General features: G+C 44.7%; 1 protein-coding gene across 3 annotated transcripts; it reads left to right on the plus strand.

The window, feature by feature from the left end:
- Window positions 1-23: 23 nt before the first annotated feature.
- Crbn (cereblon) lies at window positions 24-21,967 on the plus strand. 3 transcript variants are annotated; one of them, XM_046425413.2, is made up of 12 exons: window positions 60-120; window positions 2,990-3,084; window positions 4,158-4,270; window positions 5,114-5,316; window positions 6,282-6,431; window positions 10,788-10,947; window positions 18,144-18,206; window positions 19,184-19,268; window positions 19,743-19,858; window positions 20,211-20,275; window positions 20,720-20,851; window positions 21,381-21,967. In XM_046425413.2, exons 3-12 carry the CDS (start codon window positions 4,187-4,189, stop codon window positions 21,559-21,561), a joined length of 1,239 nt encoding a protein of 412 aa, XP_046281369.1. In that variant the 5' UTR covers window positions 60-120; window positions 2,990-3,084; window positions 4,158-4,186; the 3' UTR covers window positions 21,562-21,967. The 3 variants fall into 3 exon arrangements, with proteins under 3 accessions (XP_046281368.1, XP_046281369.1, XP_058428986.1); XM_046425412.2 differs by lacking the exon at window positions 2,990-3,084 and having other exon boundaries at window positions 24-120; XM_058573003.1 differs by lacking the exons at window positions 60-120; window positions 2,990-3,084 and adding an exon at window positions 1,249-1,339.
- The last annotated feature ends 3,104 nt before the right edge of the window (window positions 21,968-25,071 follow it).

Genomic DNA, 25,071 nt, shown 5'->3' on the forward strand with positions numbered 1-25,071 from the left:
AACCTCCCCCGGAGGCTCCGCCCCGTCCCGACCTGCTTTGCGGGTAAACAGACATGGCCGACGAGGAAGACGCACAGGACGCTGCGCACAACATGGGCAACCACCTGCCGCTCCTGCCTGGTAACTCCCGGGCCCGGGGCACAGCCGCGGGTGGGAGGCGACGCCCGCAGTCGCCGGCGGCTCGACGGGGCCGGGAAAGGCGGTGGCCGCGCCCCGGGGGCTGCGAGCCGTGGGCCTCGGCCGGCGCCCGCTCCCCGGCGCTTCCCTGAGGGCGCGGACGCCGCGGTTGCGGATGAGGCTGCAGCGGGCGCGGGGACGGGGACCGCGCGCGCCCGGGCCGTCCCCACGCCCCCAGCTCGGCTTCGCGGAAGGGCCCCGGAGTCGCGGGGCCGCCGGGGTCCGGGCGGGGCAGCTGTGGTGACTTCCCCCCCGGCGCCTGTCCCCGAATGAGTGACAGCCGAGGCGTGCTGCGCTCCTACCGGGCTTGGCTGCGTTTTTCTGCACTTGTCACCGTTCAGGTCCCTCTCTGTAGGAACCGAGGAGTTGAGTGACTCGCCCAAGGTCACCCAGCTGCAGCGTCGGGACCAGAACGTGGCTTGGCCTGCGAGCGCAGCTGGTGTCTCTTAGCCACCGGTTTGAGATCCGTGGGGCGGTGGGGTTCCCTTGCCTCGGGTCCTAACGGTGTGCTTTGTGGAAATTTAGACCTCGGGTTTGTGTGTTGGAGTATTGCACGACGACTTCAGAAAGAAAAAGAAAGAAAAAAAATGTGCATCGTTGCACAAACTATTCACAGACGGCTGCAGTCAAGATGGGCTTTGCCATAGTGGTATCAGCCTCCCGCAAACCCCTGAGTCCCTTCACTGTAACACAGGCAGGGTGTCAGGTGTTGTGGAGGTGCCAAATGAGGTCTGGTACTTGAGGAGCTTTGCGGTCTAGGTGAGCGTGCTGAGAATGATGATTGGCAGAGTCCGTTGATTTAAGGCCAGTTAAACGAATGCCATTGTGGTTCTTCACACAGGGGCGATGGCTCGGGGGTTAGAGGGATTGGTTAAAAGCCTTATGAGGTTCATCTGGAGGCTCACCTGCTGGGGCTAAGGATGCACAAGGTAAGACTTAGGAGGTCGGTTGGTTCTAAATTGTTGGTGAATTTGCATCTCTGGCCAAGGGCTTTTCTTGTAGGTTGCTGAGAAGCAGTCTCAAGTTTTTTTTTTTTAGGTAGTTGACTGAGGGAATCTGTGCTCAGTATTGATTGGTCTCTCTATATAGGAAGCCCTTTTTCTGTGAAACAAACCATGGTCGGTCAGTGGTCGTTCCTGAAGCCATCATAGCTCAAATAAAGGTGTGTCAACCTGCAGCAGCAGACCTGAGCTGTTTTCCCAGCATCATCAGCCCCCCCTGTGTATGTGCCAAATCCAGAGTTTCAGGGAGAATGGGGAATAAAAGAGGGAGGATATTGATGTTCTGTTGGCATTCACATGGTGCTCCTGCCTGAGATGAGTCATCAGACCTCACCCCGGTAGCTCTGAACAGCCAGCCTGTGTTTTCTATGGGGGGAAAAGGAAAAGTGAAAGGGTGCAGAGATGTATATATATATAGTAATGCTGGTTTCTAAATTACCTGCGGTTTTATTGACAAATACTACATTTCCCTAAATCTTGAGATACCAGTTGTTTTAAAGAGTAAGTCCACTTTGAATGCTAAGGAAATAGCTGAATAATTTCAGATGGGAAAAATCTATCTTGGAGAAAAGATCCATTGATAAACAGCCCAGTGGGGGAGGTGGGCCTTAGCCACTTTTATAAGAAAAGCTTCTATAATACTAGGTGGTCATTTAGATGCCAGAAGTCAGAAGACTTAAAATGCAAATTTAGAGAAGTATTTATTCCAGCCTTTGAGCCAGTAGTTCATGTTTTAAACTTTCAGTAGAGTAAGAAAGTTGGTCTCTCCACATTACAAGTGAAACCCATGCTTTCAGAGTTGCAGATACAGAGAATTGGGTTCAGAATATTTTTCTCATCAGTTTAAATTTTTCTTTGTTATCTCTCGGGAAAAACTTTTGTGTTTAGAAAAGATACAACCGGTATCAGAGCCCTGACTGTTTGCATACAAGTCAAATCAATTATGTTGTTGTCTTTGACAGAACTTTAAAGCCTTAAATCTTTTAATTCATGAGGATAAATGGGAACTCCCCCCACCCCCACAGTTACCCTATTGTGAAACGTCTTGTGAGAGGGACCTCAGTGGAAGTAGTTTGTTTAAAGAATGTTTTGCGCAGAGGGGAAAAAATGACTCCTTTGAAATGACAAATTAAGTATTTAGAATTTTCTTGGGGGCATTTTAAAATGCCTGAATTGTGAGGTCAGAAGGGTTCAGTCCATGTTTATACGTAGTCCAAGCTCACATTTCCTAGTCTCTGACACCTTTCAGGTCCAGCAATTCTTTGTGGTGTGCTCTGCTTGGTAGGATTCCCCAAGCACCTACTCTAGGTCACCAGTAGGACTCTTCTAGTTGTGACAACCCAAGACATCTTCAGATGTTTTCAAATATTCCCTAAGGTGCAAAATAAATCCTGGTCAGGACTCCTAGGATAGGAAATGTGCCCACAGGTGGCATGGAAAGGCTTGCGTCTGCCTTCCTATCATACCATACACATAGGGTAGTGTTGCTTTTTCTGACTTTCATCCCTGTCAATGGTAGCATCCACTTTTAAAGGATATTGGCTTAGTTTTCATAATTTAAAAAGTATGCCTGGAGGAAGCAGTCTGCGTCATTTCCTTTAAAATGTTTTATGCTGCTTGTGGTATTTTTTAAATTACAAAGCAAAATTTGTATGATGGTGACTGCAGATATCTGACTTTCTTGAGTGAGTGAGAGCCAGGGAAGGGAGTGTGTCAGTGGGACAACGCTGTGGAATTCTTGATGACATCTCTTTTCAGTTTTAGTTAATAGATCTTTATCTTTCTCATCTCCCCCCCCCCCCCACACGTAGGAACTCTTTAGAGTTAGGAGTTTGAAACAGTGTTCTCCAAGGTGGTCTTCTTGGAGCCTGTCCTTTTTCAGACGAGGAAGCTGAGACTTACTGAGGTAGGGTGCAGTGTATACAGTGTCAAAATGAATTACTGGCAAGGGAGAAAACTTCTCTACAGGACATGTTAAAATACTTTATGTTGGCATTTCCCAACAAGGCCCTGGACCATAGACTTCACCCCTAAAGGGTGGACGGAGTGATTTGCTTTCAGGGTACCTTGTGAAAGGAGGGGAAAGCGACTCTACAGTGGAGAGGGCTGACGGATTGTACTGCAGGTGATGACGAAGGCTAGCATGAGGGCTGTCAGTCAGGTGTGTGGTGTGCATCCCTGATGTGATGGAAAACAGTACTTCGTTTCCATCCTTCTCGTCCTCCCCACAGTGGGTAACCTTAGACTGATTACTAGAATTACATCATATGAGTCCTAATTGAGCAATAATGTACAGAATAAGCCAAGTCAAGTCTGAGAAACTACCCCCACCTCCCAAGAGCAGGCTGAAGAGGAGTCTTGACCATAGCAATGTGGTATTCTGGAGGGAAATCTGCAACTGAAAAAGGAGTTGAGGTTAAAACCAGGATATCCCAATAAAATGTAGAGTTTACTTAGTTGCACTAATGTACCAACATTGGTTTCCTAGTTGTGACGTACGTGTACTATAACATAAGATATTAACTGTAGAGGAAAATAGAAGTGGGGTTTATGGGAACATTTTCCACTATTTCTCTAACTCTTAAACTATTGTAAAATTTAAAAGTTGATTTAAGGGGCTGGGGTGGTGGCTCAGCGGTAGCGCACTCGCCTAGCATGCTTGAGGCACTGAGTTCGATTCTCAGCACCACATACAAATAAATAAAAATAAAAGTCCATCAACAACTAAAAAAATATTAAAAATAAATAAATAAAAGTTTATTTAAAAAGAAAACAGCAACAACAACAGAAGCTACCTGGTGACAGAGTGCGGTGTGGCCCCTGGGCCCCCGGCTGCCTCCTCACAGTTAGTGGTGGTTAGCGGTGTGTATGGCGTCTAGTACCCTTTTCTCCCCAGAGTGTGATGTATTTGAAAGGTATAGATTTGAAGTTTTCATGGGTCTAATTAGTTTTTTTCTTATCATATTGTAATTTATACAGCAGAGAGTGAAGAAGAAGATGAAATTGAAATGGAAGTTGAAGACCAGGACAGCAAAGAAGCAAAAAAACCAAACATCATAAATTTTGACACGAGTCTGCCAACCTCACACACGGTGTGTAGTGCAATAACTCCTCTGGCACTGTCGGTGCACATCCATCCCTAGGTCACATTCCTGAAGAGGTGGCCTGGCCTGGCACCTCACCCTGCCCAATGTGGACGGCTAGTTTACACGGCATAAATATGTAACCTTGACCTTTTTTTTTTTAATATTTTTTTTAGTTGTAGTTAGACTCAATACCTTTATTTTATTTATTTATGTTTATGTGGTGCTGAGATCAGCGCCTCTCACATGCTAGGCGAGTGCTCTACTACCGAGCCACAACCCCAGCCCCATGACTTTGACTTTTGTTAGCAGCTCCATCATATGGTGAGATTCTGTGAGGAGGCAGGCTACTTTCCAACAGTAAATAATAAATTCTTTATTTGTAAGCAGCTCCTACTGTTTACTGGTGTAATCCTTTAAGAGGTTGTTGCCCTTTTTCCAGTTTTGTTAGTAATAGAGCCTTTAAGGGCTTGTTCTGTGGTCTGCTAGGTCCCGTGGCATGAAGGTGTTATTTAACATAGTAACATTTATACTTGTCATTTGGGGTATTTGGACATAGAGATGTCCAAATTTATTTTTGATCCTGTGAAAAACAGCTCAAACTGCAAAATGTTGTGGAATATGTACGTATGACAGATTCTTGATAAAAGATTTGAAAGTTTTAACAGTAAATATAGATTAAAAATTAGGTTTTTATGTGAGACCATTAAGATCATCACATAAATAGTTATGTTTCCCCTCTGTTTATATCTCGTTTACTCTGACTTTTCTTTAGCCTGTTGAGCTTGTGTTTTGTGTGTGTGTGTGTGTGTGGGTGTGTGGTAACACTTGCCTTCTTGTCGTTGTGAGCAGTATCTGGGCGCTGACATGGAGGAGTTCCATGGCAGGACTTTGCATGACGACGACAGTTGTCAGGTGATCCCGGTGCTCCCACAGGTGATGATGATCCTGATTCCCGGGCAGACTTTACCTCTACAGCTGTTTCGCCCTCAAGAAGTCAGTATGGTGCGGAATTTAATTCAGAAAGATAGAACCTTTGCAGTTCTTGCATACAGGTAAAGTATTAGGGGAACTGGCCTCACTCGTGCCCTTTTGTGTACTTGCAGCTGAGGTCAGTGTTGAAGGCAAAGTAGAGAATTATTTTGCATGTCCAGAAGAAGTAAAGAATTTTGTTGAGTGAGATTTGAAGTATTAGAGTATATTGGTTATTTGCCATCTAAACCAATTTACATTTTTGATGCTTGAAAAACTTTTGCTCATTAATATTTACTGGAAAACATTTCTAGAATGTTAGTTTCAAGAATTGTCTTTATTTAAAGAGAAACAGGGCTTTTCCATTTCCGTGTACAGAATCAGTTTTCCAAAAGAACGTTTTTTTTTTGTTTTGTTTTGTTTTTTGTTTTCCTCTTTTACTCTCCCAAAACTTGTTAAGTTGCACCAGTACAGAGCAGTGGTCCACTGAGCTGAACTCTTGTTCCCTGTGGCAGATGGAGGAAATGTGCCCTAGAGGCTGGGAATAAATTCAGGAGCCCCGTCCCCCAACCCCTGCCCCTGCCCCAGTGCTGCTAACAAGCAGCAGAATACCTTCCTTGAAGGTCTAATAAAGTGAAAGAATGTTTGGCTGGGGAAATGAGAGTTCAGAGGTGTGTGAGTCCCTGACTGTTTCAGTGACTCTTTCTCCTAAATGTTCTAATTGTCTATCCCAAAGCTTTCCTATGCTCCTCCATATGACTCTTTAAATTGTTTTTTAGATGTAAGTGCACACAATATCTTGAATTTTATGCATTTATTTTTATGTGGTGCTGAGGATCACACCTAGTGCCTGGGTGGTAGGCAAGCACTCTACCACTGAGCTACAACCCCAGTACCCTCCGCCATGTGATTTTAAAATAAAGTTGTACTGGGTTTGCAAGTGAGAGTCAATGACTATAAATCATTTTCCCAAATGAATTACTTCTGCTAATTTTGCATGTATAAATGCCAAATGTTAAAAATCTTCTTTAAAACTTTTCCTTGGAAGTAATATACAGGAAAGGGAAGCACAGTTTGGAACGACAGCAGAGATATATGCCTATCGAGAAGAACAAGACTTTGGAATTGAAATAGTGAAAGTGAAAGCAATTGGAAGACAAAGGTTCAAAGTCCTGGAACTCAGAACACAGTCAGATGGGTAAGAAATACCATGTCTTAAAGCTTTGTGAACATTTTACAATGGAGTGTTTTGTTGTTTTTTTTTTCTGTTTTACTAAATCTTCACATTTTGTGCCTTTTTATTAGTGTTTCTCTCTCCCTTCTGAAGTATATCTCAGTTGTTTCCCACTTGGGGTCCACCACAATCACCCAGAAAATTCTTAAAACTGAAGATGCTTGGTTCCAACCTCATCTTCCATCCTCAGAGAGTTGTTCAGGATGAAGTGAGACTTCAGCACCTTTTAAGAATGATTTCCGGGTGATTCTCATACTCCTCCAGGTTTGAGAAGAGCATTGTCAACCCAAAGGAAAGTGGCATTTGGGGTGTGGCTTCTTGGGAATAGAAGGTCTCTCTTTGGAGCGAGAGACGGTGTCTTGGTGTGCTCACCAGGACAGGGGAGGTGGTGTCAAAGCTCCCGTTAGGTTTGAAAGTCATACACGTCATACCTGCTCCACCCAGCGGCTCTCCCCATCCACACGTAGCACCCATGGGATTTATCACCCGGAAACAATACCCACATGATAACTGACCACTAGTCCTTATCTTCACTGCACCTTGTGGACTTTAGTAATCCCCGAGTTTATACCATTCATCAGAGACTCATTTTGGAGTGGCTGCCTAGGTAAGAGTTTGTCACAAAATCTAGGAATTCCACATTTAAGGAAAAAAAGATCCAGTTCACCATCATTATCCTCTTTTTAAGAAATAGTGAACCATTTAAAACAACACAGTAGTCTTGACATTGGCTGTTGTGTGTTGAGCAGTGCTTCTGTCCTGTGGCACGTAGGAGTCATCTGGGAAGTTTAGTACACACAGATTCCTCAGTTCCACCCTGTCCTGGGGAATCCATCTGTGATGGTGGCCAGAGTCGAAAATCCATCAGATCTTTGTGTTGCACGTGTCTTCTTCTGAATGCAAGAAGGTGTTATGGTTTTGTCTGTTCGCTCAAGATTATGCCACTGCAGGCAGGCTTTTGGGACTCGAATGTGGGATGGAGTGGTCAGAGTCCTGAGGGGTTTGGTTCTCTCCTGAAGTTCCCTCAACGTTCCTGGTACACGTGTGTGCTCACCTCGTCCCACCCTCACAGGATTGCGTGTGTGCCTCCCCGGGTAGATGAGCTGAATGAGAACGGTGACCGAGGCTTAGTTATGTTGTATTGGGGATCAGAAATGTGACGTGAAGGAGTGATCTCCCCAGGGCTTTGCACTGTGATAACCAGTCATCTTGTTGCTGTAGATTTTGCTAACAGTGCCAGTTTTGAAGTACTTATTAGCCACACACTTACCTAATTGGTTCTTTTTTTTTAATCTTTGAATACTATTTTCCAGAAAGTTTCAGGGAAATTGAGTTGGGAGAAAGTGCATTTCTCAGCATATTGACTTCTATATCTGGTTGTGGAAAAGTCTTTTGAACACAAGATGGCAGCAGTCTGCTGAGCCTGAGAAGGGGCGGAGGAATGTGATTTGGTTCTGGTAAGGGTCACTGCCCTCAGAGTGGTAGAGCTGGAAAAGGTTTGGAAAGGGTGCCTCCACGCCAGTATCCCACAGACCTGTGTCAGGCCCTCTCACACAGATGTGTCTGCCAAGGTGTAACAGGCGTGTATGGAGTGAGGTTTCTGTGGCTTTGCCACTGTGCTTTCCTGAGACCACCTTCACTAAAAACGGTGAAGTGCTTGCATTGGAGATGATGTAGTGCTGTTTCCTTTTTTTCAAACTAGGGAGCCAAGTGTTAAAGAATGTGCCTAAAGCCTTACAAGTAGTGTGTGTCAGCTGGCTGGTTCTAGGTGCCCAACTTCCACACCAGTGCCTTTTCTGTGACACCAGAATTTCTCCATAGCACATTGGAAACTCGGGCCAGTTTTCTTTTTTACAGGGAAGTATATCTGATTGATTTGTTTTTTAACCTAAGTGATGCTTCATATATAAAAATATGCTACTGCTTTCTAACTGTCGCTAAATTCAGTGTTTATTTGGTTGGCCTTTTCTGAATATATGGACCTTTGTCTTTAATCAATAAACAAACAAACAGAAGGGTATCACAAATCAGAACTTCCTGTTTCTTGGAATGGGATTAATATTGTGTTGAAATTGCAAGAGAATACGTCCTCCCTATCATAATTGAGAGCAGTGATTCTTAGTGGAAAAAGTCACCTACTATAAATGTTTTCATTGAAAATGTAGGAAGGTAGTCATTTGGGTTTTGATGGAGAGATGGTTTTCTCTTTGAAGTGGGTTTGTCAACTAGAGATAGCTTCAAACATTTTTGTGGTTTGTGTGTATAGCGTATACTTCTGTTTTTTATAGTTTATATTTCTGTTTTTTAAGAGGGATTCTAAGGGTGGTCAGTCACGAGGTCATTTGAGCACAGAAAATGTTCAGGTTAGTGTGGTGTTTCCCTACTATTAGAGTTGTCTTTACTGAATGTGGAAGAAATTTTTTTTTTATGTTTTAGTATTCATGGAGGTGATTTTATTTTTGTTCACACATTTTGTTTTTATAACATTTATATAAATTATGTTGCCATACCACAGAACAACTGCCATCGACAGGTTGGGAAGAAACACAACTACCTTATGCTAAAAATGCAACTCAGCTGGCAGGAGAACCAGCCTGTGTGTAGAGCAGCCTCCAGGCTGCAGAACAAGGAGGGTCTGGGCAGCGCTGAGTCTCCCAGTGCAGACCAGGGGTTCCGAGGTGATCGGAGCTACTTCCACAGCCTGAACGCTTTTATCAGAATGAAAGCATGAAGTCTTTCATAATATTTGCATGAAGTACCTCAATTCGGGTACTTTTGACCTTAAGAAGCAGATTCTGATGAGCATCTGTAGGATGGTGTACAGTTTACACCATGGCGCATCATCCCAGCAACTCAGGAGGCTGAGACAGGAGGTAGCAAGTTTCAGGCCAGCCTTTGTATGTTAGGGACACCCTGTCTCAAAAATCAAAAGGCCTGGGCGTGGTGGCACACATCTGTAATCCCAGCAGCTCTGGAGGATGAGGAAGGAGAATTGTGAGTTCAAAGCCAGCCTCAGCAAAAGTGAGGTGCTAAGCAACTCAGAAGACCCTGTCTCTAAGTGAAATATGAAAAGGGCTGGGGATGTGGCTCCGTGGTAAGGCTCCCTGTGTCCAGTCCCCACACAGCACATTCATACACACACACACACACACACACGATATAGACACACTGAAGTTGAGATGTTGCTTGTGTCCCTCCCCTCCTCCCAGCACTGGTACTGGGGATCCAACCCACTGACTGGGATCAGTTGAACCTTAGTTCTGGAATTAAAAATGGTCACTTTTAACATTTTCCAAAGTTTTTAACAGATTAAAGTTGTATTTTAATGAGCATACTAACTAAGTAGGACATGAAGTTAGTACAATGAGTATATTTTTAAATTAAACCTGTATATTTTGAGATAACTTAGCTATTTACATATAATAAATGAGTAGAAGTATCAGAATTTTATTCTCAGCGTTTTGTGGGTGAAGGCAGTGGATGTTATGAACGCCATAGTTCATATGAGAGTCTTAAAAGCAGGGGCTTCCAGTGTGTTTGATTTCATCATTCCAAAGTGTTTTCTTCCAGCCTTTGCATGTCTGTCGTAGCATAGACCTGATTTCTAAAGCTGCCTCCCAGGAGGGTCGATCACAGGGACAGCCTCTCCGTTTGCATTAATGGGTGACAGGTGTTTGAAAGTCTGATGCTCTGGAGTAGCATTTAGAAAATGAAGGCTCTATCAAGAAAGCCTCGGTGATTCTTCAGTTTAAAGGCAGTCGAGTGCATGTTCCCCTAAGGTCATGAGGAGGAGAAGAGGGCTGCACATGGACGTAGAGGCCATGTAGTTCTCTAGTCTCATCTGAAGCGTCCCTGTAAATGGGCTTGTGATTTTCTCTTTCTGAACCTGCCTCTCAGGATGACACATGAGAAAGGCCCCACTTAGGCGGCACGGGTTGTGGGGGACATGGGAGGGTTGGGATGTCTAAACTGTCTTAAGAAGTTTGGTTACAAGTATCAAGATGAGCAGTCGTGGTAGGAGTAGGCTGATGTCAAATATAACTCTATTTATGTGACTCATGAAGACATTCCTTTCTATTCCATGGTGAGATTGAAAATTCATACTTTAGATTATCTGTAGCATGAACTGTTCTATGATTTATGAAATGAAGTTATTTTCTGAGAATGTCTTATATCTTAACAACAGCATTTATTTAGTGAATATGTTTTAAAAACATTTAGAAAATGTTAGTATTTAAAATTTCCTTGATGTTTAGAAACTTACAGTTTGAGTTAGTGTATCTTGAAAATGAACACCGTGCTTGGTTCTCTTTATTTTAGAATCCAGCAAGCTAAAGTGCAAATTCTTCCTGAATGTGTGTTGCCTTCAACCATGTCTGCAGTTCAGTTAGAATCCCTCAATAAGTGCCAGATATTTCCTTCAAAACCTGTCTCATGGGAAGACCAGTATTCATGTAAATGGTGGCAGAAATACCAGAAGGTGAGATACTGCTTTTTTTTATGCATCTTCAACCAATTAAGACAGGTTGCTTTTTTCTCCATTGAAAGAATGAATCACTGAAGACTCGGACGGTTCCCCAGACACCTTCTGTGGCTGTGGTCTACCTGTAGTTGATCGTAGCTGGCACTTTTAAAGATCTCACAGGTGGCTGTAGTGAAAGAATAGTCTGGCGAAGCAGCAAGTTGTCACAGGGTAGGTGAGGTATGCGTGACTGCTCGTCATTCGTGTAGAAACGAGCAGATAGAATCTCTACTTACACTTCAGGTCACATGTCTGGCTCTTCAATGGTAAGGACGTGTACCTAAGGAAGGGAGAGGGCTCCTCTGGGGTAGCACAGAGTCGTGGTAGAGCACACTGTTTTGGGACACCCTGTGGGCCTCACGGGGTTCTCAGTCACCCGCTCTCCAGATATTGTGGCTGGGGCGTTAGCTCTTCTGTGCATTTTTGGTGGATCATTCTTGCTCTTAGGAAGTGAGGTAGATAGCTTTAAGTGTAGAGTAGTCACTGTCGAAGCTCTGCCTCAAGGATGAGTTTACTAGTTTCTGAATGCAGAGGTCCGCATTCTGCGTGGTACGCGATGACTTTCAGTGTTCTTTTGGTAGAACTCCTCCAGTTTTCCCAGAGTGTTGGATGTAGACGGGGCTTGTCCCTGCCTGGCTGGCTTAGATGAGCCAGGAGGGCTCATTATTCTGTATGTTCAGTCGGTTGGTCACACATGCTATGAGGTGTTTTAATGAGATTTTACAAGGAGATTTTAATAAAAAGGTCTAATTAGACTCCTGAAAGATTATCAAACAACCACAAAAAGAGACTTTTGAAGGTTTAACAACATCAGTGTGTTGTGGGTTTTGTGTAGCTGCGTGGTGCTTCCTTATCCAGATCTGATATGGGTTCTGGAAGTGGACTCTGACCTTGTTTCTGTGGACAGTGGAGCCACGGGAAACCGTGCTCACAGCAGCTTTACCTGCAGCCCTAAGTGTTGACAGAGACGTGTGGGAGGCAGCTCTGCAGCGTGTGGGCTCTGAGGCGTGGCTTTGGAATGAGTCCCCTGAAGGGTCTTGGTGTGCTTGGTGCCAGTTTCCTAATGAAGTCATCCTGTGGTGGCAGAGTAGTGGCATTGAGATGCTGCCTGCTTGTCACTTCAGTGTTTGCAAAGCTGTTTACTGCGATCAGTGGGTATTTTCTCAGTGTATAGGTATGGGTTTTTAAAAGCTCTTAACCATTTAAAAGCCATAAATTCTCTTTTGTTTTGTTCCAGTCATAAGGTGAAAGCAATTAGAGTCAACACTTGGAAGGTGTGTACAACGAATTTTTCATGTTGCCTGCAGGATCTTTTGATCCTAAACCTGAATTTCAGTTAAGCTAATGTGATAGCGTTTTAAAGTTTAATTTGGGGCTAATTACTGATTAAAATCTTCCCATTCTGTGGTGGAAGCACCTCAGCACCTTCACAGTGAAATCAGAATTTGCCCTCTGCAGCTGGATCCTCACGGCTGAAGGAGTGCAAGGAAAGCCAGGAAGCACATCCTGGTTTGGGAGAAGATGAGCTGACTCCCTGTCACGTCCCGCCTTCCGTCAGTCAGTCTGGATTCTCAGGTGTCAGCCCTGGCTGGCTTTTGTGTGGCATTGCCGGGGGCTAAACAGGGGGCGTGGGAGTTTTAGGAGGGTATTCATCCTGTGTGGCTTTTGGATTTTTGAAGGGCTTCCCTTGTTAAACTGAGAATGTCTCAGATTCTGAAATTTGGGATCTGGATGACAGGGTGAAGAGTTGGCTGCTGTCTTTTGGACACCGGGACCTACAGAGCAGTTTACTTGAGAGAGACCTCTCAGAGCCATTCCAGGTGCATCAGAGAGGCACAGGAAAAGGGGGTGCAGGTACCATAGTGGGACCGGATGTGCTTTGCTTGCTGCACTTTTAGCTGGGCACTAGCTTACCAGGGACCAGATTATGTGATTGAGCTATCTTAGGACAGATCTAGACCTCTCTCTTGCCCCAAGTTGATGTCAAGATCCCAATGTGACGTTGAGCAGTGCACTGGAGAGTCTTCAGGGGACACTTAAGGTACTCAGGATCTCAGGAGGCTTACACGATGCTAACCTGACCAGGTCGCTTCATTCATTTAGGCAGACAAGATGGGGCAGGACCAGGGCTGTGGTCTTCCTGAGACCTGTCCAGTTGAGCTCAGGATGTCTGCACTTCCCATTAACATTTGCCATTGAAAACTGAGTATCGCAAATGATGGGAAGGATAATCACTGAACCTTCTCCAAGTATTCTGTGTCCTCTTCCTTTCCAACAAGGGAGCGTTTACAGGAAGAGCCCACGTGTGGATCTAAAGATGTGGAGTCGGTCTCCCACCTGCTTCTGCCTAGAGGCCTTCATCCTGCAGTGGGAGCTGGAAACTCTTCCTCTTCCCCGGGCAGTGCTTTCTTCACTCACTAGGTGTACTGCAGGGAAAATCCACATTTAAATGAGGACTCTTGAACCCACTTGGAACACCACCTAACTGTTTTTAAGTGTACTCTCTGCTCGCCTGGACCATCTGCTTGTTCGCTTAGAAAGGCTTGACACACCAACTGCAAAAGAGCTGAGCGTGAAACGTACAGAGAGCTCAGCTGTGGAAACAGTGGGTATTGAGGAGTGAGTGAGGCTGGATGTGTAGGCCGTGTTGCTCCTGTGCGTCGTGGGGAGCAGGAGAAAACGGGCATTGATTCAGAATAGTGCTTGCAGATGTGAGGTCAGATTTTCAGTTTCCTAGAGTGGAGGAAGATGGATACAGGTATTCCTCTGCCCCCTATTTTGTGTGAAAGAGTGTACCGCTCTGAAGCCTCTTGCTACTTAGGATATCTTATAGGAGATGCTTTCATATCAGTCTGTAGAGCACCACAGTTTTCTCTTTAAGGCTGCCCAGGAGGCTGTTGTATGGCAACACTGTAACTTAGGTAACCCCTCCCCTGTTGATGACATCTGCAGGTGGTTACTTGTACACATGTCCTTTTATAGATGCAAATGTCTGGTCAGTGTTGAGGAGTGGAATTAGCAGGTTGAGGGTAGTTGTATTTGTAGTGTTGACAGTTTCCGTGTACCTTACTAAGGAGAGTGGTACCTATTGTGGTCTCATTATTGTTTTTACTACAGAGTCACAGAGGGTATCAGACCTGATATGTGCTGATCTGGTAAGTGAAGCATACTCTCCTGTTGGAGATGTAAGGTGGATGAGTATCAGGATTAGCATTTTGTTTCAGAAAAGCTTGTATTTGCATTTCTAAGTTTATTATCTTCACACATCTTTCTAGTGATTGGTTGACATCTGTAAGTTTTTATAATCTTCATAATCCCTATAATTAATGAGTTCCAGACATTTTCTTGTTTGCCATTTGTCTTGACTTTGTTTTGGGTGTGTTCTGTTATTTATTGGTGGAGTAGAATGTTCAGAGTGCCTGTTATGAATCCAAACTAAAAACGACCCTTCCGTGCAGAGGGATGCCCTGTGTTCTCCTTGCTGAGCACTGATTCTGTGTGGTTCCTCCTGGTGGGAACTGTGTTTTCCCGTGTAGCTCACTCTATCCCATTACAGTCATCTGAAAGGCTGTTATCTCTCCCACTGATAGATGTCATTCCCTGTTGGTCTGTCGGCATGTGACCGCTGTGTCTTCACGTCTGCTGACATGTGATGGTGCATGCGGCACTGCTCTTCATCACGCATTTTGTGCCGTGTCAGGTGAGGGGCTTCCTCAGACAGACTAGCCGCTCACTCCGCGGGCACCTTACCTGCGTGCACATGCATCTCTGCACCTGCCATCGTCATAAGTCTCGGGTAATAAGCGTCCAGTTTCATTTCCAAGTAGGAATTTAGTAAATGAAAGAAGAAAAGAGAAAAGCTGGTAGTTTTTTATTTGGATAAATTATATTTAGTATGTTGCTGATGGTGATAGCTCCTGAAAAAAATAAATGAGCACCTTTGGTCGTTCACGTGCTGTGGTCAGGATTTTCTGTGTGGACGTTTGTTTTGTCCTTTTGTTGTCATTGCACCCTGAAGACCCAGTGGGTTGGAGTTTCAGTTTTTGAACAGTCTGTATGGTTGGGAGGGAAAGCTGAAGCCATAGCCGTGAGGCTTACAAGTGGAAGTGTTGTGGAGGGTCTCCAGGTGATAACTTCCTTGTGCTTGCTCTCGGTGGTGAGGCCCACCGCCAGGGGAAGGTTACTTCACCGGAGAATCCGTTAGGGTCACTTTTAAGTGTCTAAAATTTTGGATTAGTACTAACATTTTCTTGAACTCTTTTGCAAAATATATCATGGAGGTGGTTTTCTTGAAGAAGGGCTATGAAGTGTCACTCAGATGTAAGATGGGAGCGCCTCTTCTTGGGGCCAGATATGTGGGTAGGTCTCAGAAGTTTAAGACCATCAAGGTCACCTACCTGAGTTTTGGCCATTGCTGTATGAATGGTAGCTGATCCTTTCTGGTATCATTCTCTTCTGTTTGCATATTTAGTTATTAAGTTATGTGAGGCATATTTAGTTGATTTAGAGCTTTTAGAATCTGTTGGTAAAATCAAGATACAGAACTTTAGAGGACTTTCTTACTGTAAAAAGAAGGAAGTTAGACATTGGATTTTATGTAGCTTACTTGTGGCTGGCTGTAGTCAGTGGTAAAGAGCGACGTATCTTAGATGCATAAGTGTGATGCCTGGTGCTCGTCTTAGGTTTAACTTGTGTCCCGTGAGTGACAGGTACGTGTGCTATGTGCAAATCCTGGCTACTCCCCATGTACTAGCTGAGCGACCTTGGATAAGGTGCTGCGTCCTTTGGTGCTTCTTTCCTTGACAACGGAGATGATGCTCCCTGTAGCCACGTGGTGTTCTTAGGGCCCAGGAGATTCTGGCCACAGTGTTGACGGTTGCCATCACTACTGTAGAGTATTTGGTCCCTTGCCATTGTTGGTGGTCCTCTTGTTTTTCTCTTTTCATTGAGTGGTTCCAGTAATTCAAGTCCAGGAGAGCTTAGAGGAGAGGCCTCCTGTTTTAGATCCTCAGGTTTAAGCCCCTGCCTAAGTGAGTGAGGAGGTCTTGGGTCCATCTCTGGGCAGCAGGATGACTAAACCAAGCAGGCCTTTCCTTCACTGAAGACTTTGGCTTTGGTAGTAGCACATGGCATTTCACAGTGACCCTCTGCCATAACACGGCTGTAAGATACCTGACAGGGAGCATCCTGTTCCTTGAGGATCATCTCCCAGGTGAACACTGTCCTTAGGGCCATCTCAAGTGTCGTGGAACAGAGCAGCGTTTTTGTGTCTCAGAGTGTGGGTTTGCAGCACAGCTGGGGTAAGGTGGTTGGGTGGACACAGGTAGGGAGTCGCCCAGCCTGCATGTGGTGGTGTGGCACAGGGTGTTGAGGTCAACACTCCCGGTGCTTTTAATGTCCCCGAGCAGCACCTCCCCCGTCGCGCTGACTCACTTGGTCTGATGGATGCAGGACCAGGATCTGTGTTTGGTGACCTGTTCCCTTATTTTTGGTTCTCTGGGGTGTCCTCTGTGTCTCTTTCCCCGTTTCTTGGGGCTGCTGTGTGTTGAGGTGTTTGTCGTGGTGAACGTACATGTTATACAGAGACAGATGTGAGCCCCTTTCATGCTCCATGGGCTCCCTGTGCTTTCTTGTTTTGTTTGTTTGTTTTAATATTTATCTTCTAGTCGTAGCTGGACACAATTCCGCCATTTATTTATTTCTAGTGGTGCTGAGCATGGAACCAGGGCCTCACTGCCCGTGGAGGCTGGCCCAGCCCTGGTTGCTTTCCTGGCAGTGCCCGCCGTCCTCTCTCCTGGGAGGCCTCCCTGTGTTTTCTTGAAGTCACATTATGGGTTGTGTTGTCAGTGACAGGGCTGCTGCGGGACGTCCTTTTGGTAGCCATACTTTGGTGTCCTGTGGAACATGTAGTTTTCTTTCCGAATCCTGTGGTTGGTCTGATGTTTGAGGTCTAAGTCTCAGTCACTGGGGTTCCGCTGGATTCATCCCTGGGGGCTGGCGTGCATTGCAGAGGAGGGAGGTTCTGGAGCAGCTGGAACAGGTGTCCTTCCCTGTGGGTCCTGTGTGCCCGCAGGGATTGCAGGCAGCCGGCTGCAGCGGTGCACGGGGTGTCCCCACTCGGTGTGCTGGAGGGGGACTTGCCGTCTTGCAGCGTAGCTCTTGTGGCCCAGAGTGGGCGGCTCGGCAGAGGCCCCAGGAGTGTCTACACAGACAGCGGGAATTGCGTGTTGAGCGGTTCCTGGTCGGGTCCTGCAAGGGTGGGGGGGGGCAGCTGGTGGTGATGCAGGCCGTGCCTCCTGGCCCTTAGAGGCCCTCTTATCCCTTGGTCCACCCCAGTGTTAAAACGGGCAGGCTGCTGCCACACCTTGACTTTGCGCTCAGCGATGGCCAGGGCTTGACACGGTCCCTGGGGTTGGGACCTCCCAACCCGAGGGACCAGAGGAGCGGAAGCTGGCTGTGGCCCAGCACCCCGCGTGCGTCCCCATAGCCACAGTGCTGGTGGCGCTAACGCTGCGGACCTCAGCTGGGGGTCTGCTAGGCTTGACGGAATGTTTAGGGAAAAATGTGTCTATAGGATGGCTCGAAGGTTAAGGGTGTGGAGAAAATGCCCTGTGTACCTACCCAGTGTGTCGCAAGCTCAGTGTCACCAGAAAAGTCAAAGGTCTTCAAGGTTCCCGGGTGGGTCCAGTGGAAAGGAGCAGCCGAACCGGCCTGGCCCTCGTGGCCCCACCCCCTGTCCCACTGTAGGCCTCCTCAGTGCACACGCTGTGTACCACTAGTGCCGTTGTGGGAGAGTCGCCCGGTGTGCAGCGAGGTGACACGCACACGTGCCTGTGGCCAGGAGCAAAAGCGCTGAGCACCTCCCCGAGGTGCGCACAGCGAGGACACAGCACCAGGGAGGCTTTTACCGGGAATTCTCCTGGTCAGAAAGAGGGACAGGGGTTTCTGCGGTAGGAATGAGGGTCCTGGCTGTGGTCAGACCTGGAGGACATGAAGGTATGAGGTCAGGCCAGAACATCATCTGACACGATTGTCACGAAAATCTTTTCAACATCAGACAATATTTTAAGCCAAAATTCTTTGTAAGTTAATTTTTCATTATAGGAGTCTTTATTTTTTAGGGGTTTTATTAAGTGACTTTTTTCTGTTTTCAGAGAAAGTTTCATTGTGCAAATCTGACTTCGTGGCCCCGCTGGCTGTATTCTCTGTATGATGCTGTAAGTAACTCCTGTGAAACTGGCCTCTGTGGCAAGCAGTGTCACTAGTGTCATTAAAGCAAAATAAGAATGCTTGTGCTATTTTCAGAACTAAAGTACATAGGACATCTGGAGTCAAACCCAGGGAGTCTGAGGTATCGATGGGTAGTCTCTCCCACTAATGGAAGTTTTAGCTTCTGGTGACTTGTGACTGAAGGGCACAAGTTTAATAATTTAGGGTTTATTAAACAATCTGGGGTTCTCTCGGGTTGGGCGGCATTCCCATGTAGAAAACTGCAGTGTTTTATTACCATGTTTTGGTCTTTCTCTAAGTGAGCGTGTTACCCTCCCCTCCCGACCACTAGCCTGCTGCTTGACGTGCGCATGGGGCCTGGCACTCCCTGAGGTCTCATGCTGGGCATCGCCACGTTTTATAAAACTCCGGAAGAGGCACATGGGTGGACAGTGTGCAGAATCTTGGATGGTTTTAAAGCCCAGTTTCTATCGCTTACCCAGGGATTTGGGGCCAAGTATTTTTCTGAACTGTAATGTTTTGTTAGTAACAGGTTTTAGAGGATGAACACATCCCAGTCATTCCTCTTAACAAACAGGTTTGACCACAAGCCTCAAGTCTTGGGAGAAGGGTTTATGACACCACTAGAGCAAGTCGCAGTTTTCCTTCTGCTGCTTTGGTGCCATTGTGGATGGGGTGTGGGGGAGGAGTACGAGGGTGTTTTTGGTGCATGCAGTAAGCTCTCTTGTGTCAGTTAGGGGCCACAGAACTCTGTAGTGAGCTGGAAATGGCTTCACAAGAAGGGGCAGCACACATGCACCCCCAGGTACATGAAAGTGTACAAAACGATGGTGCTGAGGGTCTGAGGTCTCTCCACAGTACTGAATGCAGTGCTACCACTGGTAGCACTGCAAAGAGTTGAAAAGATGACAGTACATGTTAGTAAGCCTGTGAACTTCATTATGACAACTTTATTTTAAACCAGGAAACCTTGATGGATAGAATTAAGAAACAGCTACATGAGTGGGATGAAAATCTAAAAGATGATTCTCTTCCTTCAAATCCAATAGGTATGGAAAGTTAATTTCTTTTCATGGTCTGTGATGTGTTGCTGAAAGAAGGTCAAGCCTTCTGCCCTGAAAGAATCAATGTTTTGTTTTTGTAACCAATTTAAGTCCAAAAAGCATACACATTTTCTTTGCTTGGAGTAACTGGAAAAACATTTTTAAAGTAATTGTAACACAATTCTCTCATTCTGTGAAACCATTACTGTAGGCAAAATTTTGCATAGAAAATCCATAGTGTAGTTAAGCAGTTCTCCTGAGAACACGTCCCTGGCATAGAACAACCCCTGTCCCACGACATGCCATTTGTAACATACAGTGATCTGTTTATCGGGTACTTTCTAGACATTACATAGTAGATGCTGTATTTTAGAATTGTTTGTAATTATGTTAACCTGTCCTGGGGAATCCTGTTAGGGAAAGGGTCATTTCAAAGGACATCATCTGATTCATCAGTTTAAATCCTTTCATGTCTTGCAGATTTTTCTTACAGAGTGGCCGCGTGTCTTCCTATTGATGATGTATTAAGAATTCAGCTCCTTAAAATCGGCAGTGCCGTCCAGCGGCTTCGCTGTGAATTGGACATCATGAACAAAGTGAGTCCAGTGAACTGAGACTCCCCTGAACCAGTATGCGCAGGTGGGGGACCAGGAGGGAGGCTGTGCTGTAGAGGGACACTGCCTCTTGGCAAAGCCAACAGCCTGTTAGGGATTCCAAAGTGCTGTGGGAGGCCTTGTATCTTCAGGTCACTAAGTGAGGCATTTCAGAGGTGGGAGGGTGCTTTCATAGAGGGCAGGTATATATGAATGCCTTGTACAACCTGGTGAAATCAAGGGAACATTTGTGGCAATGTGTTACCTTTTTTGTCCTGCCAGCTTTGTTAATGAGGTAATTGCATTAGAATGAATGCAAAATTGTTCCGCTGAGTATTTTTTCTGTACTTTCCAGTGTACTTCCCTTTGCTGTAAACAATGTCAGGAAACAGAGATCACAACCAAAAATGAAATATTCAGGTATGATCTTTATTGCATGCATTCACAACTGTCTCCCCATCACTGTTCCAGAATTACCCTCCATAAATAAAGCAGTTTTAATGAAAGTTTAGCAGCAGCATGGTAAAGTCAAACAGTTGCAATTGTTACCCTCCTCTTTTTGAAAATGTACCCATTAAAAGGTGTTTGGAGGGTACCTGTGTGTGTCAGAGGATGACGTGAGTGATACAGGGGTATTCAGGGACGAATCAGGTGTTAGAAGATTGTCCTGTGGGCCCAAGGTACACTGTGAAAATGGGGCTTTGCTATAAGTGTTTGAGGGTAATTCTGATAAATCAGCTGCCTGAGGGTGAGCAAATACACTGTCAACAGAATTTGAAGTACTTGTTGTCTTTGGGTCATCACTGGGATGTACGCAGCCCTGTTTTTTCACAGGAAGTGTTTCTTTTCTTCTCTGCCTTTTAGTTTATCCTTATGTGGGCCCATGGCAGCATATGTGAATCCTCATGGATATGTGCATGAGACACTGACCGTGTATAAAGCTTCCAACTTGAACCTGATAGGCCGGCCTTCAACAGAGCACAGCTGGTTTCCTGGGTAATGTAGCTGCTCCTTTTGCTTGCCTCAAAATGGGCAAAAAACTGTAGGGTTCTAAGCAAGGTGGTAGAGTTTTCATTGAAAATAGGTGTGACGGTAATTGTATTGAAATATGGGACTTTACTCCTGGGGAGAAAATGAAGGACAAGAAAGGTAACACATTGCCACAAATGTTCCCTTGGTTTCAAGTGCAGAATACCTGCCCTCTATGAAGGAGGTTAGTAGTAGTTCTTGGGACTATTCCATCACCTGTCCAGCACACTTGTTTTCTAAGTTGACTGCAGTACAAAGAGCGTTTTGTGGTATTGATTTTTGTTTCTAATAGAAGAAAACATACGGTATGAACATGGAGTCAGGTCCCACATTACATCAGCCAGCCAGGTGAAGTGTCTATGGAGCTGACTTGAGGGCCACCTTGGTGTTTGTGCATGACTCTTGCAGTGTTGCTCTAAAGCGTCTGTTCTTCCTTTCAGATTCAGGTAATGAACTTTGGGTGTAGTTTGGCTAATATCTGTCCTTCATCTTATAGGTATGCATGGACCATCGCCCAGTGTAAGATATGTGCAAGTCACATCGGATGGAAATTCACAGCCACCAAAAAAGACATGTCACCTCAAAAATTTTGGGGTCTGACTCGATCTGCTCTTTTGCCCACAATTCCAGACACTGATGATGAACTGAGCCCAGACAAAGTGATACTTTGCTTGTAAACAGAAGTGGTATGGATAGGAATCTAACAAATTGGTATTCTCATATCTGCTTTGGAAATTAATGCCTAAAATGTATCACTTAACAGCAACATTACATGGCGGCCTGCTGACTTACCCACGTTGAGGAGGAGAGGAGACCACAGCTTATTTTCTGGAGTGTTATCCCACAGGTCTGCTCTGGTTCTGTGTCAGTGACAGGACCTGGAGGTATACATACCAAATTACTCCTATTCTGGCAGCGGCGTTCAACAGCGGGGAAGCAGTGCACGTTTCTTTTTGAAAGATGCAGGTCTGTGTATATTGTTACTTTCAGAGGAGTTTGTTGCTTTCAATTTTCTGTAGCTTCTGAGAGATACTGATTTGTAAATTTTGAAAATATTAAAACATGCACTTTTAGCCTGAAAAAGACTTATGTAAGAATCTCTTTTTCCACAGATCCCAACCCTGTGTGCAAACTACAGGTGATACTGAATTTTGTCTATTTTATTTCATGGACAGGTTTTGATTCAAACAGTGGACGTGTAGGACATAAAATGGTAAATATTGCCCATCATTACTGACTCTTACACATGTGCTCAATGCAATAGTGTCTAAATTACAACATTTGGGAAATTCCAAGTGACCCACATTTAGCACATACAATAAAGGGCAAAATTGACCACCATCAAAAGTGGCTCTATTTACATAAGTTAAATGCAGATTTTACCCCAAATCGTAATTGCCTATATTTACCACATACATTAAACACAATTTTTGGCAAAAGTACAATTTTAAGTGGCCCTACTTACCACATAAAGGCAACACAGTACTTGGCAGAATTCCAACTGGCCCCATTTACCACATAAACTGAATGCAAAATTGCCCAATGTTCCCATGTAAATATAAGGTGAAACTTCATATAGAATGAATTCAAAAAACTGCCCCAAATTGCACTTGGCCCCACTTACCACACAAATCCCCCTATTTAATACAGAAAGTAATTACAGAACTTGGAAAACGTCCATGTGGCGTTGCCCAGATTTACCACAGAGCAAATTGCCCCAAATTGTAAGTGGCCCTATTAGCCACATAAACTAAATTTAAAACGAGAAACTTACCAGTGTCCCCCCTTTCTACCATATTTATGGAAAAATCAGCAGACTCTGAGTTGTCCTTATTTACCATATCAATTAAATGGAAAACTTAGGAATTAAATGCCGAATTTAAAGTATACCTTATTTACCACAATGAAAATTTAGAAAAACTTCCACATATCCAATATTAACTACATACGTAAATTGAAAACAGTAGCAAAACTTGAAAGTACCCCTTATTTGCCATTGAAAAATTAGCAACAGTAGCACAGGTTTGTCGAGCATCTACATAAATGAAAAACTTAGCCAGTATAATTTTCTTCCCAACTAAATTAGCAAATACTGCTTACTTACCAAACAATTGGCAAAATTTTAAAGCATTCCTTATATACCAAATTAACTGGTAAAATAGCAAAAATCACATGTGTGTCTTAATTTACTAAATATATTCAAGTAAAATTTAAGCAGCAAAAAGTAAGTGAAATTACAATTTTATTTAATACCTTCAATTCTTACTAATTCTTCCTTGTGGCATCTAACACTGGCAATGACATCCCCATATGTAATAACAGGTTTTACACACAACAGTCCCCACCCTGCAACACAGCCTGGGCACACGTGGAGTGTGGGAATTCTATGATGTCTGTTAGGACAAATGACACAGGAGTGATGGAGGTGGGAGATGGGAAGCACACCTCACATCAGCAGGCTTTTCTTTACTCGGTGCTCAGCAGTAGAGCCAACCAGTGGAACCCTGGCACAACTGATGTTCAAGGCCGAACATGGCAGTGGGCTGAAGCATGCCCCCAAATCATTAAGGTGGGACAGGGAATTTCCTGGGGCTTAACTCTGTTCAGGTGACCCAGAATTGGGGTGGGGGGCTCAGTGCAGTTCCTTTTGTGTTCCTTTCCTCTGGCTGAGGCCTGGGATTTTACATGTCAAAAACTTAGGGGAACTGTCCTTGGCTTATTTTCCATATCCTCCATTCCAGACTCTGAAAGGGGTCTAATGAATTGGGATGAACATCAAATCTGGCTGCTTCATGCTGAGAATGGGTTAAGTATGGGACGTCCCCCCTTCATGTTCTCTGGAAGAGAACATGAAGACCCTGGAGATTGAGGCTGAAGAGGGATAATATGTGGGAGGAGCTTCAAAATTGGCATGAGTGAAGTCCTCCTTTTTCAAAAAATCAGGCAGTGGTCACAGAGGGAGATGGGTCCTGGGAGATGGCTGGGTTTTGACAGGTCTCCCTAAGAAACCCTTTCTTTGAATTAGACTTTCCTGATGTTTTGATTCTATCCTGCTTGATTGATAGACTAAACAAAACAAGAACAGAGATAAGTTTAACCATATGACCATAGCTAGTAAGCAAGCTACACTTACAGGAAAGTATTTAAAAGGTTTAAGCAAAGAGATTGCTTTAGCCAAATTGCCCTCATGGTTAAAAGCTGGTCCTTTTGCATTGACTGTAGCCCAAACCTGAGATTGTAATTCCAATACATCCAAAGAAACATTATGAAAATGATTTAAGTCCCATTAGGTGATTACTTACATTTTGCCATTGAATCTCAATGTCATTATATGGAACTCTAGTGACATACAACTGGTAATGTTCATGACATTGATGTCTCTGAGCCCATAGGAAATCTTATTCTCCTAGTCATATCACAGAATCTTTTAGTTGTTGAATTTCACTTAAAATTTCCTGATCAATATGTACTTGAGTTTGCCAGGTCTCAGTAAAATTCCTTTGAAATTGCTAAATGTGGATACAGAAGCAATTATTCCAGCTAAGATAACAATGCCAGCCATCAACCATCAGATACAACACTGAGCACCTGACAGGGAGCCAGGTGGCTGCTGGCCTTTGAGACTCTTGAGTTTGTCCTGAACTTTGCCATATAGTTTGACTTACCTTTGTAGCATACAGTTCTGCATTTAACATAATACATATTTTGTGAGGCATTATAACCTACTTGAGTAGGTTCACACAGCAAAACATTGGAATTTAATACATATGCTGTGAGAAATCCTTATCAAGATGAGTGACACTTTAAAAGTTATTAGATTGATCACCATTCCAGATTGGAAAAGGCTCCTGAGTCAATCTATTTTCTGTATTCCAGGAGTCCTAGAGCCGTCTAACCTCATCTCTTAACACTCCCAATTGCTTACTTACAACCGCACACCTCCCTGCCACCCACCATCCCTATAACTTGGAGCCCCTAAGAGAATACTATCTGAGGTGATAGGCAGTGGGACTTGGGTCCTCTAGTTCTAGCAGCTCAATGTAGGGACTTTAAAAACTGTCCGCCCTGGGGACAGTCTACACACACTGGGAACAGGGCCCACAAGATGCATTAGGAAGTCTGGTGGGGCCAGCAGTGGCTTCTGGGGGCCTATGGGTGGCTGAGGCTGGGAGCTGCTTTTCTGTCTA

This window comes from Marmota monax, unplaced genomic scaffold (assembly GCF_021218885.2).
Source record: "Marmota monax isolate L192 unplaced genomic scaffold, Marmota_monax_Labrador192_F-V1.1 WCK01_AAM20220418_F8-fsc00028, whole genome shotgun sequence".
NCBI classification, from domain to species: Eukaryota; Metazoa; Chordata; class Mammalia; order Rodentia; family Sciuridae; genus Marmota; species Marmota monax.